General features: G+C 39.3%; 1 protein-coding gene across 2 annotated transcripts; it reads left to right on the forward strand.

Annotated features, from left to right (window-relative positions):
* The first annotated feature begins 5,142 nt into the window (after positions 1 to 5,142).
* LOC126970830 (gastric triacylglycerol lipase-like) lies at positions 5,143 to 14,854 on the forward strand. Of its 2 annotated transcripts, XM_050816974.1 has the most exons (6): positions 5,143 to 5,622; positions 5,745 to 5,874; positions 6,699 to 6,852; positions 7,294 to 7,396; positions 9,447 to 9,741; positions 11,814 to 12,696. In XM_050816974.1, exons 1-6 carry the CDS (start codon positions 5,422 to 5,424, stop codon positions 11,924 to 11,926), a joined length of 996 nt encoding a protein of 331 aa, XP_050672931.1. In that variant the 5' UTR covers positions 5,143 to 5,421; the 3' UTR covers positions 11,927 to 12,696. The 2 variants fall into 2 exon arrangements, with proteins under 2 accessions (XP_050672931.1, XP_050672929.1); XM_050816972.1 differs by lacking the exons at positions 5,143 to 5,622; positions 5,745 to 5,874; positions 6,699 to 6,852; positions 7,294 to 7,396; positions 9,447 to 9,741 and adding an exon at positions 9,988 to 11,353 and having other exon boundaries at positions 11,814 to 14,854.
* The last annotated feature ends 2,529 nt before the right edge of the window (positions 14,855 to 17,383 follow it).

Raw genomic sequence — 17,383 nt, forward strand, 5'->3', positions numbered from 1 at the left:
CCCCGAGTTCCTCCGATGGGATATTTTTATACGGTTTTTATAAGCTTCACCTGTATGTTTGTATGTTTATAACCGACTTCTTTGTGCACGATTTTGACCCACTTTAAACGGCTAGATTTCGTTCAAAGTTTGTAGATTTATCGAGTACCGATGACATTACACTAATTTGATAATAAATTAATAGTTTAAAAAAACCGAAAAACACGCTTTTTATAGAAAACCGAACTAAAAAATAGAAAATAAATTTTAATAAATTTAAATTAAGAATAGTGTTTAAAAATTCAATAAATATAAATTAATAATAGTTTGAATAAAAAAAATATTTTAGAAATAGCGTGGGGTGCTTTTTAAGATATTATCAAAATGATAATCACTCTTTTTTTTTATATGAGAGGGGCAAACGGGCAAGAGGCTCACGGGATGGGGAGAAGTGAGGCAACCGCCCATGGACATCCGCAACAACAGGTGTGTCAAGGAATGCGTTGCCGGCCTTTAAGGTGGGAGTATGCTTTTTTCTTGAAGGTCCCTAAGTCGTATCTGTTCGGGAAGACCGCTCCGGTAGTTGATTCCACAAAGTGGCTGTGCGAGGCAAGAAATTTCGAACAAAACGCGCGGTTGTGCGGATGGTACCGATGGTGGAATTCGGCCGCTGGAATCAACCCGAACAGCTCCTCTGAGCACTCCCCGTGATAAATGCGGTAGAAGATGCAGAGAGAACCCACATCTATATGCAATGCTAGAGAATCAAGCCGATCGGAGATGACTTGATCGTCGATGATTCGAGCCGCTTTTCGTTGTATGCGGTCAAATGGAAGAAGCTGGTACTGGGGAGCACCCGCCCAGAGGTGAGAAAAGTACTCCATGTGAGGCCGAATTTGCGCCTTATAAAGTGACAGGCGGTGGTTTTTAGTGAAGTACTGTCTCGCCTTACTGAGTACACCAAGCTTTTTAGAGGCCAGTTTGGCCTTCTCTTCCAAGTGACCACGGAACTGAACGTCGCTCGATATATCGACGCCAAGTATGCCAATACAGGCTGTGGCAGTTACAGGAGTGATCTCGAATCGAGGGGATACGACAAAGGGAGACTTTTTAGTGGTGAACGCACAAACTTGTGTCTTCTTGGGGTTGAATTGGACTAAATTATGTCGGCCCCATTCCGAGACTTTGCAAAGCATAGTCTCGATTTCAGACACAAGTTTGTTCCGATTCTCGTCGACGCTATCCCGGGACATGTTGGCACGGCCGGTGTAGGAAGCATACCCTGTGCTGTCGTATGCATAGCAATGAATATTGCTGATTTGCAGCATATCATTGATATGCAGAAGAAACAGCGTAGGGGATAGCATGCAGCCTTGCGGGACACCAGCGTGTATGGGTTTTAAGTCGGAGCATGCACCGTTGATAACAACCTTGATGCTCCGATCAGCCAAAAAGCTAGTGACCCATTTGCACAACTTCTCGGGAAGTCCATAGGATGGCAGTTTCGCTATGAGCGCTATATGCCACACCCGATCGAAGGCCTTCGCTATGTCCAAATTCACCGCCAACGCCTCTCCCTTCGACTCAACAGCTTGCGCCCATTTATGGGTGAGATATGCAAGAAGATCACCAGCTGAGCGACCCTGACGGAAACCGTAATGACTGGTGCCCCTCTAGGTATCCCAAGAGCTGGCGGTTGATGATCGACTCCATTACTTTGGAGAAAATGGAGGTAATGGCAATGGGGCGGTAGTTGGACGGATCTGAGCGTACACCTTTCTTAGGGATCGGGTGCACTAAAGCCGCCTTCCATAATTTCGTGACTACGCCTCATCAGGCGTAGTAGTAGGAGAGCCGGAAAAGACGGGTAAGGACCGGCACCAGTTCTGGAGCACATGTCCGCAGCACTATCGGGGGAATGCCATCGGGCCCGCTCGATTTGTGAATGTCCAAGGTGAGAAGCGCCTTAAGCACGGCACTATGCCGGATTTTTACCTCCGGCATATATGAATCGCACCGCGGAATATGCGGTGGTTGTGCACCTTCCAGAATCGAGTTGGACGCGAAGAGGGAGCCCAGGAGATCAGCTTTCTCTTTCGCGTCATGGGCCAGCGAGTCATCATCCCTGTGCAGTGGCGGAATGGCTGGCTGGCAGAAGTTTCCTTGGACAGCCTTGGCGAGCGACCAGAACGCACGCGTTCCCGAGGGAAGGCGTGCAAGTCTCTCGCCAATTCTGCCAATGTGCTTCGACTTCGCGTCAGCAATAACTCTTTTGAAGGATCTGGAGACATGATTGAAGTGTTTTTTAAGTTCGCTTGAATGCACATCCTTAGATACCACCGCATTGAACCAAGCCTGATAGCACTCCTGCTTTCGGCGAGAGTCCATTTTGCAGGAGTGGTCAAACCATGGTTGGGACCTGCCACCGATAGGCACAGAGGAGGATGGAATGAAGAGTTCCATACCTTGCAGTACCACATCAGCAACAGCGTCAGCAGTGGCATCTGGATCTCCCAGCGAAAAACAGATCTGCCTCCACGGGTAGGATGCAAAAAAGCACCGCATCTCGTCCCACTCTGCTGACCTGTAGAGCCACACGTGGTGACAGCCTAAGAAGCGGGGCCGTGTTAGGCGCGTGATCGGCACGGTGCTCCGGATCAGGCAGTGGTCCGACGATCCCAGAGGAGGGTCAACGGAAACTAGGTAGCCGTCCGGATGTGAGGTCAACAGAAGGTCCAACAGTGAAGGTATATGATCTTGCACATCTAGGATTCGCGTTGGCGCAATAACCAGTTGCGTCAGACCATATGCTTAGGCGAAGTCGCGAACAGATCTCCCTGCATGATCGGTGGTACGTGAGCCTAGCCATTCGGCGTGGTGGGCGTTGAAATCGCCAAGAAACACGATCTCTACAGTGGGGATCTGCTCCAACACGGAATCTGTAGCCATTTAGATGTGTTCGAGGAGCCGGTCCGTCTCTGCGTTACCGCTATGGGACCATGCGTAGATTCGCGGATGGTCATCGCAGTCTACACGCAGCCAGATGATGGATAGGTCCTGTCCTTCAAGAAAACTCAGGCGTCGAGAACAAACATCCTCCCTGACGTAAACGCACACGCCAGCCCGTGGTATAAAGGAGTGTTCCAAATTATACCCCGGGTAAGAAAGGTAAGATGAATCAGCCAGGGAGGATATCTGTGTGGGTTAAAAAGAGCAGGGCCGGCTTCGCCGTCGCCAGGTGAAACTGGAGGGCATTTAAATTTGATCGAAGCCCCCTGATGTTGCAAAAGTCCACAGCGAGTGTGGAGGAGGGTGGTTTGAGCCTCCGGCTCTGTTTGCCCCGAGTCAGCGCAGATTTGCCCCCTCCAGAATACGCGGGGCAGCCTGGGCAACCACTGGTACAGGCCCTTATTGTGCACGCCCAGGGACGGATTCTCCAGGGCTTCATAGCCTGGTACCGTCCTGGAGTAGTCTCTTTTTAGTCTGTTCTACCATTTGTATTTGGGAGGGGGGGTGTAGGCCTCCGGTTTTCTATAAAAAGCGTGTTTTTTAGTTTTTTTAAACTATTATTTATTTTGTGTTTATCTGTAGATATTGATAAAGCTATAGTGTACGACTCCACATGATGTTGTAAGTATTCAAAGTCAAATTTAAATTATCTTAATTCTATTAGGCTTAAGATAAGCGCCTTTAACAGTTCGGAAAAAGTTGAGCTCGTGAGAAGAACATCAATGGCCACTCTTTTTAATCAAGTAGAGTATTTTACAATGACTGTAATTGAGGGGCTTGTAACACGCTGAAGTCTAATTGTCCAGGGTATTCCACGGCAAGTGCAACTGATTTTAGTCCGTTTCACAAAAAAAAAACACTTTTACATAGCAGGCCTGCTGAATTTCACTGTATCTCACACACAATTTATAATGTTTTAAGTAGAATCGCACTATATTTTTAAGCGTTTACATAAGATTCAGCGGGATTAATTAGGATAGATTATAGGTATCGCGTCACACGAGGGCGGCCTTTAAGGTTTTTACAGACACCAAATACGGGTGTTTACTAATTAGCGGTAATCAGCGTTCTGATTGTCCGAGGGAAGAAGAATGAGCAAGGTATCGATAGTAATTTTTAAGACTAATTTCTTACATTTATGCTGTTGGTTTTTTCTCCGAAAACTTCAGATACGATATCCATATTGTTGAAATCATAATTTTGCACGGCGGCCATCTTGGATTTAAAAAATGATCCCAAATTCGTTCTCTGCACCCTCAAGAACCTCTGATATAGCTGGCAACGGCGCCTCTATCGTGTCGATTTTTCGTTTCATCGAGTTTCAAATCATAACGATTCTAAAGAAGTTACACCTGCAAAAATTGTTGCAACAATAATTATAATTGAGGGGCTTGTAACACGCTGAAGTCTAATTGTCCAGGGTATTCCACGGCAAGTGCAACTGATTTTAGTCCGTTTCACAAAAAAAAAAACACTTTTACATAGCAGGCCTGCTGAATTTCACTGTATCTCACACACAATTTATAATGTTTTAAGTAGAATCGCACTATATTTTTAAGCGTTTACATAAGATTCAGCGGGATTAATTAGGATAGATTATAGGTATCGCGTCACACGAGGGCGGCCATTAAGGTTTTTACAGACACCAAATACGGGTGTTTACTAATTAGCGGTAATCAGCGTTCTGATTGTCCGAGGGAAGAAGAATGAGCAAGGTATCGATAGTAATTTTTAAGACTAATTTCTTACATTTATGCTGTTGGTTTTTTCTCCGAAACCTCAGATACGATATCCATATTGTTGAAATCATAATTTTGCACGGCGGCCATCTTGGATTTAAAAAATGATCCCAAATTCGTTCTCTGCACCCTCAAGAACCTCTGATATAGCTGGCAACGGCGCCTCTATCGTGTCGATTTTTCGTTTCATCGAGTTTCAAATCATAACGATTCTAAACAAGTTACACTTGCAAAAATTGTTGCAACAATAATTATACGTGTTGTTTTTATAAAATTCTAAATTTATATTATATTTCTTCTGTCTTATTACATATAATGTAGTATTTCTTACAATTTACTGATTTAGGGAAATGTCTATTCACTTGCAACATTATTTTACTGTCTGTGTGCGTGTTGGCGAATGTAGGTAGGTAGGTAGCTGTAGGTGCGGGACAGTTTCACTAGTGTTTAAAATTTAAATTCTCTTTGAGTATAGCAGTTGTGACTTCATGAATCATGACTTGTGACCATGCGATAAGGATCAAACTATGAAAATATGAATTGCTATGAAATACCTATGAATGAAACTATCGTTTCTGGGCGTTATTATCCAATGCCTTTAACTTTAATTAATATTTATCTTATAAAATAAATAAAAGTACCAGCCCCCAGTTCCCTGTACCAAAGAATATAATATTAATGATAATTATTATTTATGATGTATCCACATACAATTTGTCATGCAATAATGAACTCCAAAAGTAATAGTTATCACTTTAGGTTTGAAAATTTTAATGATGAACGCAATATTATGGAACACATAAAAACAGAATGGGACAAGGTCCATAAGACAACCGTGTTCAGGTATAAAGTTAGTGGCTTAAAAGAAAAGTATATTGCGCATTATTTCATACAGGTAAGGAGTGAAGTAGGAAAGATATTTAAAGTGTAGAGCTCTCAATACATATGTGTATACTATAAGATTTGACGAGACTCAGTTGCCTGTTTATTTGTAGATCCTGTTTTAATTAATTTCAGTTGAATCCTGATCGGAAATTGAAAAGGAGAATTCCTGAAGACATCAATGAAATTTGTCAAAAGTTTGATGACAGCAAGTTTAATTTTACCAGAGTTCCAAAAACTGAAATTATTCTAAATTTTTGGGAAGGTTCAAATTATTATAATTATTTATCTAATTTTAGTCATTACATCACATTTTGTTTAGCGTTGCTTCTTTAATAAATACCAAATATTGCTCATGAACTTCATCATACTTGTAATACAAACATTTATTTATACTTCTTGATGATTTGAAAATTTATGAATTTGAATAGACAATCATATTATCATATAAGTAAGGTATATCAATCATTTTTAAATATTATTACATATTCTAAAGTAGCACTTTCCTCTTTTTTTAAAAAAATTACTATTGTATTATCCTATACCTAGTAAAGTGCATGTATTCTGGCAAGTATTTTTATTGATTGAAGAGCAGTAGGAACCAGCAGTCTTACAGGTTACTTGATGCTATATGATCACTTATGCCCTTACTTTCTTTAAAAAAAATGCGGAATGACAGGAGAGCTTGGCAGACCTTATAAGGTGTTAAATAAAAGTAAATACATATTATGTTTTTGAAAACCAAAAACATGTACAAAAGGGACGAGCATCAAACCAAGGTTATTGTGAATCTACCAGTCTGCCTAGTGCCCCACCAACTTATTTAATATAACTATAACTTCAAATATCTTTGAAGGATTATATTAAAAGTTGTAGATTATAAAATACAATAAATTAATTGTACTATTACTTATAAAGAAGTCATTAACTGTAAATTTGTTGTCTTGTCACCTGCCAAGTGCCAACTTATGTAAGTGTTGAGCTGGATCCCTCACCTGAGTCATCTGTCCTGCTAACTAGTAATACTAAACATTTGTCACCTATCTAACTATATAAGTTATGCCTCCTAATGCATTATTTAAATTTCAGAACCTGAACAATTGCATACAATTATTGTAAATGTAAGCCCCATAAACAGATATCATTCTTTGATTTGTCCATCAGTAAATAAGAAGTTACCACAAATAGTTACAGAAGATAGTCTAAGGGTTGTGCTGGAAGTTTACTATTTAGCAAAACATTGGTTTGTATTTATTTTAAGATTTTATTATTTCTTATTTAAAAAAAAATCAGTTCTGGGTGTAATATTAAGGAAAATGCTTTTTCCCCATCAAGTATTGAACTGGATTCAAATTCAAATATTTTTATTCAAACTAGGATTTGAAATCACTCATTGAATGACAAACTATCACCCATTCGAAAATCTATGCCTCAGGCCTTAGAAGAATGTGAGAAACTCAGTTTCTCAATTTTTTAATTTTAAAATTGATTATTAAATAGGCAAAGGGTGGTCGTTCTTTTGTCATATGTACGGTTGGTGGGAACACATATTGTGTTAAGAGTATTGGAGTAGTTTTAACCAGAAGTGGGGGTTTGTATCCCTCATCGTCTTTCAACTGTGGTTCGTTTATTGCCTATAATTAATTGATATGCTTCAGAAATATTAATTTGTAATTAATTTTAGTGATCTCCGGATTGGATTTAATAGTCTGTGTGCTCTAGCATCTGTGAATCATTTACACTACCACCTGTTTGTTATCACCCAAACATTACCTGTTGAGACTGTTGTAAGTAGATATTGAATAATTTAGTTTTAACAGTGAAGGGAAGAGTGAGCTATCTCCATAAAATTATAATATCACCCGCGCGAAATCAAAGCGCGTTAAAATATCGATTCGAGCAGCTTTTAGAGACCTGAAAGGAAAATAAAAGCTAGGATTTGTCGAATGCCTCTCTTGGTAACATCACACAGTCGTTACTGACGCCTCAGCACATGGGAATTGACACACTAGCGCATACAGTAAACGAGACTACCATCTCCTTCACACTGTACCTTACAGATAGTCACCGGATATTGTGGCAGCTCCGTGAATGCTGGAGTTTCCCGAGGCTGTATCATATGATATGTTGGATGCCACTGACATATTGTGTTACTATGCAGATTCCAGTACTGGAGATGCCTATACATAGACCTTGCAGGTCTCACCATGAAGAAACTTGTATGCTCATTCTTTTGTTAAATCAACCTTGGTTTAACTTAACCTTTTAATCTTGAACTTTTAATTTAACCTCTAGAATAACCCCCATCTCTCAGTCTCTTCTGTGACACGCCCTTAAAAAATACCTTACCTAGTATTGGAATACTGGGGCTCGAAATCTCAAGAGATCTCAAATTCCGCGGTCATTTATAACCGCAAAGACAAATTGGCTTCGAATAAATTGGGGGGTCATAAATAGAGCACGGCAATACTTCAAGCCGGCCCACATTCTAGAGCTCTACAAAGCGAAGATCCGGCCACACATGGAGTATTACTGTCATCTCTTGTCTGGCACACCCCAGTATCAGCTGTCCCCCATTTGACCGCGTGCAACGCAGAGCTGTTCTCATTGTTGGGGTCCCAGTGCTCTGTGAACGGCTGGATCACCTGTCGTTGCGTAGAGACTTCAATGTCTGTCTCATACCAGAGTTATCACGGGGTGTATTCCAAGAGCTTTTTCACATGATTCCTGCCGCGTACGACATGCCACAATTTAATATATATCTTCTGTTAAGAACGTTGTGATATAAGGGATCAAATGATGTTTGTTGTACAAAAAAAATAATCGGCGAGCAGCTTTCCAGTTACCCGACCGGAACACGCAAGTTCAGGTCGTTGTCGAAAGCTGCTCTCGGTAACTTCAACCAGCCGTCCATGCCGTCGTTGCAGATGAGGAATGACACGCTGGCCCATGCGGCAATTTGCCCTCCAGATGGCCACGGAATTGTGAAACGTGCATGTCACAAATTTAATTTAAAGGATTGTGAATTAGATTAGATATCTTTCATCTTAAATATAATAGCTATACAAAATATTGTTAAACCTAATTTATAATAGATAGTTGTGTTATAGGTTGTATGTTTATTACTTTTAATTGCATAAGTAGGTACTTAATAATTATTAAGTAGAACCATTCAGTTATTTTTATATTCAAAATGTTATATAGCTAGGTAGTATTATCATATCAGTATTAATATGGATGTGTGGCGTTCCTCCACAGTACGGTTTTTAAATAACTTTCTTCCACGTACTACAAAGCTGTGGAATGAGCTTCCTTGTGCGGTGTTTCCGGGACGATACGACACGGATATTTAAAAAAAGCTCATACACTTTCCTTAAAGTCTGGCAACGCTCCTGTGATTCCTCTGATGTTGCATGAGAATATTGGCGGCGATGATCACTTAACATCGTATGCTCGTTTGTCCTCCTCTTCCGTAAAAAATAAAAGTATAATATGTTTACAATACAAACAATCTAGTCTACCAAAGGATCGGGTGTGCCGTGTGGGTTACTGAGTGTTAATTGGTCAGCTAATACAACAGGGCTACCTGATGGCGGCCTCAGTTGTTTTATATAACATATATTTCTGTAATGTGATTCACAGCGTTCCCTCTATGGTGGAGGCTGGGTTAGGTCTCACCTATACAGAATAAACTTGACCTATTTAATAAATTAATTCACCAGTAGAATGATATTATAATATCACTCATTAATTTAAAATAGGTGGAAACAGATCAAAAGAGTATTTCGTTACATTATTTATTTAAGTCACTACGATGTTATAAACAATTTGTTTTAGAAATGCGGTAACATTTGCGGGCCGCTCTGGGTAACACAAGACTATCCTGTACCTGCGTTTTGCTTCGAAACATCTCCACAGAACATCCAAGTGGAGGCTATTTACAAATTGATCGGCTACTTGCTAAGTAATTCGATAGCGCACAATATATTTATAACGAGGGGCGAGCCGCTGTCCGGCGAGGGCTCCGCAGGGCGGGTGTTTGTGTGGCCGAGGAAGAGTGTGGTGGGCGCCAAGCAGCCGGGAGGATTCAACGTGGCCGCGTGTGAGCTGAGCGGCTGGTTCCCGGTCTACAGTGAGTTACATTTACAAGGTCGTCGTCTGACCACGTGTGGCTATCTGTGCACTATACTACTGCTATAAATGTTTTAGTTATTTTTATTAGTTAAAGTAATTTCAGCTTCAAACGTTCAACATCGCAGGAGCCCGCACCTCGCCCGCACTGTCCATCAACATATAATTACTATGTCCGCACTCCGCTGTGTATCGGACACTCTTGACTCTTATTTATTAATTTGTAATACTTTTGCCCTGTGCTTCCCTGGGGCGTAAAAAGAATAGGGGAGTCCCAGGCCCAAGGGTGTCGTAAGATGCTACTAAGGACTTTTTAGAAGTGGGAGAGTCACACTGCCGTCTTATGACGTCAGCACAATCGGGCCAGACTCGTCCGGGTTAATTACCACACTCGCACAGAATACCAGCGTGAAGTAGCGGCCTAGTGCCGCTATGTTTCGCATAGGTTAGTGTCGAGGACCTGAGGCCATCCCCCTCCCCCCTCCACCAGAATATGAAAGCGGTGCAAAAAGAGATATAACCTACCAGAGCCGGAGAATCCCTCCCCGAGCATTCTCGCTCGGACTGCCCGTCGTATTCTGGGGAGGGCACAGAACCGCACATGTCCGAGGACAAACGAGGCAATCCACGGCACCCCCTCCACGCTTAATGTGGACTTTTACAACATCAGGGGGATCCACAACAATTTAAATGCCGTCTACCACCTAGAGACGGCGCAGACGGCCTTGTGTTTCTTTACGGAGACTCAGATATCTCGACCTAGCGATACGTCATATTTACCGTACCCCGGGTACAAAATTGAGCATAACCTCATGCCTCATACGCACATACCCCGGGTATGTGTGTACGTTAGGGAGGATATCTGCTGTCGCCGTCTCGGCAATTGTTAGGGTAGGGACTTGTATCTATATCTATCTTCTTGAATGATTGATTAGATCTTCTTCATTGCGTGGTCAGTATGAAGTGCCATTGGGATTGGATGACGGTGAAGAGTAGGTATTTAAATATATTTGTATATATATATATTTGTAGGAAAATCAGTTTTCTACAGCCTGTGTTACTCGCTGATAATGTAGCTTCTAAAATCAGCGAGTAACACACTGAAATTCCTACGATTATATGTATATCTTGAGAACCCCTGACTTATTTATTCTACCAGTAAACCAAAGTCATCGCCCTGAGCTCGCTCTAATGGCGTAGAGCTGGCGTCAGCTGAGCGGCGGATCAAACGAATAAGGCGGGCCATCTCGCCTCGCACCGTATTCCGCTGTCCTCTAACCGATGCCGCCAATTATTGCGTCACAAATTACACTCAGTTACGCGGCAGCTCGTGTCTGAATCGAATGTGCACATTTTGCTCTCGCCGTCAAATGCGTGATTTTTACTGTTATAGTGTTAGTTAGTCATAGTTTGTTAGTTTTTTGCGTCATGTACTCGAATGAAGAGAATTTTTCATGCTCATGTGTCTACGGCGCAACAATTGTAACTTCGCCGCATCTCGTAGGGATTACGATTTACGAAGAAAGTTGATTATGCACTTGACACTGTTTGTCGCCGCCCGCGCGCCCCTCGCAGATAGCGTGAATGAAATGGGAAAATGGCCACAGGCAGAGGTGTCCATACTTTTATAATTGCGTACGCCATAACTCATGTTTTCCCTTTTTTTTTAAATTTGATTATTTCAAATCGAATTTGAAAGTCGACTACTCAAGAGAAACATGCACCTTAAGATATAGTACAGGTTTTTTTAACATCCTGTATATTGTATACTGCAAAGATAACTACAAAATATCTAAACATCTCATTTTATAATCTAAGTGTACCTATATGTATAATATGTTGCACAGGCCTTACAGTACTTATTATTAGGAGGTTCTGCGATATAAATTAAATTATTATGAAATGTTGAAATGCAACAGTTGTGTGTTCCTCTATAAGTTTGCATGCCTTGTGGGTTAGGATAAGAGCACTTGTTAATTATAAGCCAACAACACATTATTATTATATTACCTTATCTTGCAAATAAAGATGATTTGATTTGATTTGATTTGTATTGTATTGTCCTTGTTTTAGGTGAAGAGGATTACGAAAACTTGCAGAGAGAAGACTTAGAGAGTGAACTACTCAAGTGGAAAATAGACAATTATGATGAATTGATCCGTGATGTTGAGATGTTGTTCAAATAAGGGAGTGGTCCCTTGTGGCCAAAGTTCAAATAAATTTTGTTTTATGTATTTAACGTGGGCAGATATAACCTATAAACTTATGGAGCACCTTATGTAGAACGTTCTAACAGCCGCTTTAACTACAAATAAGAAAACAAATATAGTGAAATCGAAAATGGCCGATTTATTGCGAATTATAAATATTTCCTTTACAAAAGCTTTATCCAGTAGTAAGTACCTATTAAATGATTATAGGTAACTTTTACGATGGTACGGAGTCCCATCCCTACGCGACCGACTCTAGGGGTGACCAATAGGTCATCCGTAAATGACGGGTGGTGATGGTGGCTGCACAGTGACTTGTTGTTCTTCAAAATGCGTATTTTAAATGTAAATAAGTTTAATGCTCGATTGTTTCTATTGAAAAACATTTCTCGTAATTATTTTTATGTAAGACTATACATTGAGTCACCTGTTTTTTGCTATAGCCTATACCTAGCTAGGTTCTTAAATTTTAAGTATTTAAAATCTTAAATTATTTTATAAGGAAGTTTGGGTGAGATTCGGCTTTTAGAGGTTCTTGACATTTTTTAAATATTTGTTTTACTACTCAAATATGACCTATGGTCTCGAAGATGTAGGTACTTACACATTTCAAAAGACACAGAATCTCACCATGGGTAGAGGGAGGGTCGAAAAATTGCCAAAATCACCTCACGTAATTTATGGATCCCCTCTAAAATCAGTGATAATTCTAGGATATTACGATATGTTAATAAAAATTATATCTATCAGTTTGTATTATTTGCACATTACTCATGCACAAAACTATCATATCGATACACTAAGCGTGACCTATAAAATAAGTTATAAACTATAACGACAATAAAACAGATAAATAGATATCTAATTGTAACAGTAGGTACCTGCATGTCGTTAACAGTCTTTGTTGTTCCAATGCTAAATATCTATCGATAAATAACTTATCGAACGCTTATCTTTGTAAAAAGACACAAAGTGAGTCAGCCTCATTTGTTTACAGTTTCCTGAGCTTCTACCACTAACAGTCATATTCATAACATTACTCATTGTCGCACTCTGATTGACCTCCGACCGGCATACGATTACGTTTGTTAATCAGTTCAGTTTATCGATAGCTTCATGCGCGCGCGTATCTCGCCAGTCATGAAGCTGTATGTTTTGTTGTTTATGGTGTTCCTCGTCATACAGTGCAGTGATGCGCGGTACACGGACTGGTTTCCGCAGAATTTGGTAAATGTATTCACGAATAAGACATCCAAGATAACAGAGTACGTGCGTTCTAAAGGTCGGAGTTTGAAACAGTTTTACGTCGATAATGTGAAGAGTAAACTCACTTCCTATCTTGGGACAGACGATGTGGAAGTCACAAAGGATGAGAGGTTCGAAAGGCGATTTAGGAGTTATATAGATGATGCAAAAGCCACAGATAAAAAGCTTTTCGATGTGATCGCTCCAGAAACGATGAACTACGAATGTAACGACGAGGACCCAAGCTTGCGCATGACGACGCCTCAACTTATCGCATTCCATGGATATGCTGCGGAATCTCATGCCATTGTAACCGCTGATGGTTATATTCTCACGGTACACCGAATACCTTATTTTAAAAACTCAACATCTAAAGTGAGCCCTCGCAAAACAGTTCTCCTGCATCACGGACTATTAGGAAGTTCAACCGATTGGATCATGGCCGGGCCGGACAAAGGGCTGGCGTACATGCTGTCGGAGTACGGATACGACGTGTGGCTCGCGAACGTCCGAGGCAACACATACTCCAGAGCGCACGTATCTTTGAGCGTTGACTCGTCCGCGTTCTGGAACTTTACGTTTCATGAGGTCAGCCAGTACGACCTGCCCGCTGTTATTGATTACATTATGGATAAGAAAGGCTGGGACTCTAAGATCGACTACATCGGACACTCGATGGGAACAACGGTGCTATTCGCTTTGTTATCGACAAAGACTCATTATAACAAAGTACTGAGAGCGGGCTTCGCCCTCGCCCCCGTCGCTTACATGACTGAAATCAGGAGCCCTATAAGACTGCTGGCCTCGTACAGTAATAATCTGGCATATCTTTTAAAACTACTCGGTGCAAATGAGTTTTTACCTCACAATGCCGTTCTGAGATGGCTTTCAAAACATGCCTGTGAAATAAACAAGATCGAGGAAGCAATCTGTGAGAACTCGATGTTCGTCATATGCGGCCATGACGCGGGACAGTTCAATAAAACTTTGTTGCCGATCATTCTGAGCCACACGCCGGCCGGCGCGTCGACTAAGACGCTGGTGCACTACGCGCAGGAAATACGAGCTGCTGGAAAGTTTCAGCAATTTGATTACGGCCCTGAGGGAAACCTATTAGAGTACGGGTCTGTCGAAGCTCCCGAATATCAAGTTCATAAAATAACATTGCCGATAGCTCTCATCAGCGCTGAGAATGATTGGCTCGCGAGCGACGTCGACGTCACGAATCTTTATGTTCAATTAGCGAACCCTATTGAACACTACATAGTGCCGCTGAAACAGTTCAACCACGCAGACTTTCTGTGGGCTATCGATGCGCCAAAACTTGTGTATTATAAGTTGCTGCAACTGTTGGCGGAAGGTGTCACCTACTCGTCTAGAAACAAACATGCACAGGAGTTCACATAGCTAGGAAATTATATTTATCTTAACTAACTCGTACAAAAGTATTTTAAAATTTATTTTTTGTTGTGAATGTCTGAATTTAATATATTGCCCTTAATTATTATTAATGTAATAAATACTCATCTATTTTTATTTACAAAATTTTGATATATAAAATTTTAATTTTAGGTACATAGTAGTTTTGTTTGTTATAAAGCTGAATAATTTCAAATATTTGTCTCTTTATGTAGCAATAAATATATTATTGAAATACAATTGAGGATTTTGTTCGTGATATCAAAACAGCAGCATTTTATTAAATTAGCAAAAATAATACACTGTTACATATAGGTACGTACGTATTTTATTTATAAACCTTAAGAACAATTTTTCACATATCTTCTATTTGTCTATCTGTTCTACTTTATCTCCGAAACGGCGGGAATTAGGTACTTTGACATTAAGAAAGAAAGAAGAAATACATTCATTTCACAAACACTCACAGGATATATTTAATAGAATAAGATAAAAGTACAAAACAAACCGAAAAAGAACATATTTAAATAATGATTGATGGAATATTGGAGAGTTCCTGTCTGTCTGTGATTATCTGTGACACGGCCGTGGCTATGAAACCACTGATTTTCAGCGGTGCCCGTTTAACTCTGGGAGATACAGGGCGATCTACATATTATAATAAATAATTCATATATCCCATATATCGCCTATGTATACTTATACGTTACATAAAAATGTCACTAAAAACAGGCCTAATTTCATATTGTAAGAAATGAAATGTCTATTGACAATCTACCCGTTAATTATATCACTAGTGAAATTATAATATCACGGCTTCGACAATATTCCTGTGACATATACATAGATTTCAATTTTCATGTAATGTTCTATAATGTTTATTTGAACATTGGTTACAGGAACATCAATTATTATTTAATTATAAAAAATATACGATTATTAGTTCATTCAACAGAAAATTAGCTACTCGTGGTGGATCCCTTATATTAGTCCGTAATAATAATAAAAGAGAGAAAAGATATTGTGGCATTGTCGATTGAACAAACCATAGAGATCTCATGCGTGGAGCTAGAAAATTACTTAGTCTGTGTGTACAGGCCACCAAAATAATATTTGTAAATTTTTATTGGTAATGAAAGATATACTAACTAGACTCTCAAAAAATAACAAACATTTAATGGTTTGTGGAGACTTTTTGTAAAAGCTCAAACGACTTACTCAACTTATTTAAATCTTTTGACCTTACACATTAATTTCATGAGCCGACGAGAACAACTTCAACAACTGCATTGACAATGTGTTTACTAATTTTAATTGCTTTGATTGTAAAATTATAAAAAATTTACAGTCTGAACATAGCGGGCTTAGTGTATTCTCTACCTTTTTCACAGTTTATTCAGAGTATTATCGTCAAAAGTAGACCAATAACTAAGAAACAGGTAGTAAAACTTAACTCAATATTATATAAATTGTTACAAGAACAAAATTATGATTACAGTAATCCGAATAACTATTATAATCACTTTTTAATATGTGTAACTGAAACTTTTAAAAGGAAAGAGACAAAAATAAATTTGAAACAAAAATTTAATGATTGGGCTACTAAAGGTATACGCATAAGCAGGGACAGTTTATTTGAACTTTATGACGGTCTTTGTCATGTAATGATAGTGTGAAAGAATATTTAAAAACGTATTCTAAAATTTTTAAAACTGTATGTAAAAAGGCCAAAGCACTTCACATATTAAATAAAATAAAAAAATCAGATAATAAAATAAAAACTATTTGGAATATTATTAATGCCGAAACGGGCAAAATAAAAAGGCATGTATCTGACTTTACCATAATAAAGGATAATAAACTAATTAGTTGAACCAAAGAAATAGCAAAGGAATTTCAAAGCTATTTCGCTAATATTCCCTTAAAAACTACCGAAAACTTGAATTCGTCAGCTTTACTTTCCGCTATTTTGCTAAAAAAATCAACACCATGTGATAATTTATTTACTTTTCGGCACATAGATTCCAAAGTCATTGTTAAAACTTTAAAATTAATTAGTAAGTAAAATACTGGAGACATGGGGAATGTCTGTCAATTTATGTCATAATATAATTGACACAATAGCACCTTACTTAGCCACACTTTTTAGTATCTGCGTGGACACAGACTTAATGAAGGTGAGCAAAGTTGTTCCATTATTGAAGTATGGGAATAAAACAGACCCTAGTAATTATAGACCTATTTCTGTGCTCCCAGTACTGAGCAAAGTTTTTGAAAAAATTATGCTCAACCAAATGCTCTCCCACTTCCATTTAAATAACATATTGGTAAACGAACAATTTGGATTCACTAAGGGTCGCAGCACTATCGATGCCGGCTCTGTACTTCTTCAACATGTTTTTCAGGCTTGGGAGAGATCTAAAATATTATTGCAATATATTGTGACTTGTCTAAGGCATTCGACTGTGTATCTCATGATAATTTGCTTTGTAAACTGGAACACTACGGAATTAAAAATAGAGCACTGTTAAAGTCCTACATTAAAAACCGAACTCAAAAGGTACAGATCCAAGATGCTAATTTGCAAGGTTCCTTTATTAAAATAGGAGTACCTTTGGGATCTATTTTAGGTCCTTTTTTGTTTTTAGTTTATATAAATTATTTACCGCTCTATGTACGGGATATGTGCAATACTGTTCTATTTGCAGACGATACTTCTCTTTTATTTGAGGTTGATAAATAAATCCAGACTTTGAAAAAGTAAATAGT

Source organism: Leptidea sinapis, chromosome 22 (genome assembly GCF_905404315.1).
Source record: "Leptidea sinapis chromosome 22, ilLepSina1.1, whole genome shotgun sequence".
Taxonomy (NCBI): domain Eukaryota; kingdom Metazoa; phylum Arthropoda; class Insecta; order Lepidoptera; family Pieridae; genus Leptidea; species Leptidea sinapis.

What these genes read in the sequence shown, in the direction of transcription:
- LOC126970830 (XM_050816972.1), top strand. Translation starts at nt 13,067, where the DNA reads ATGCGCGCGCGTATCTCGCCAGTCATGAAGCTGTATGTTTTGTTGTTT.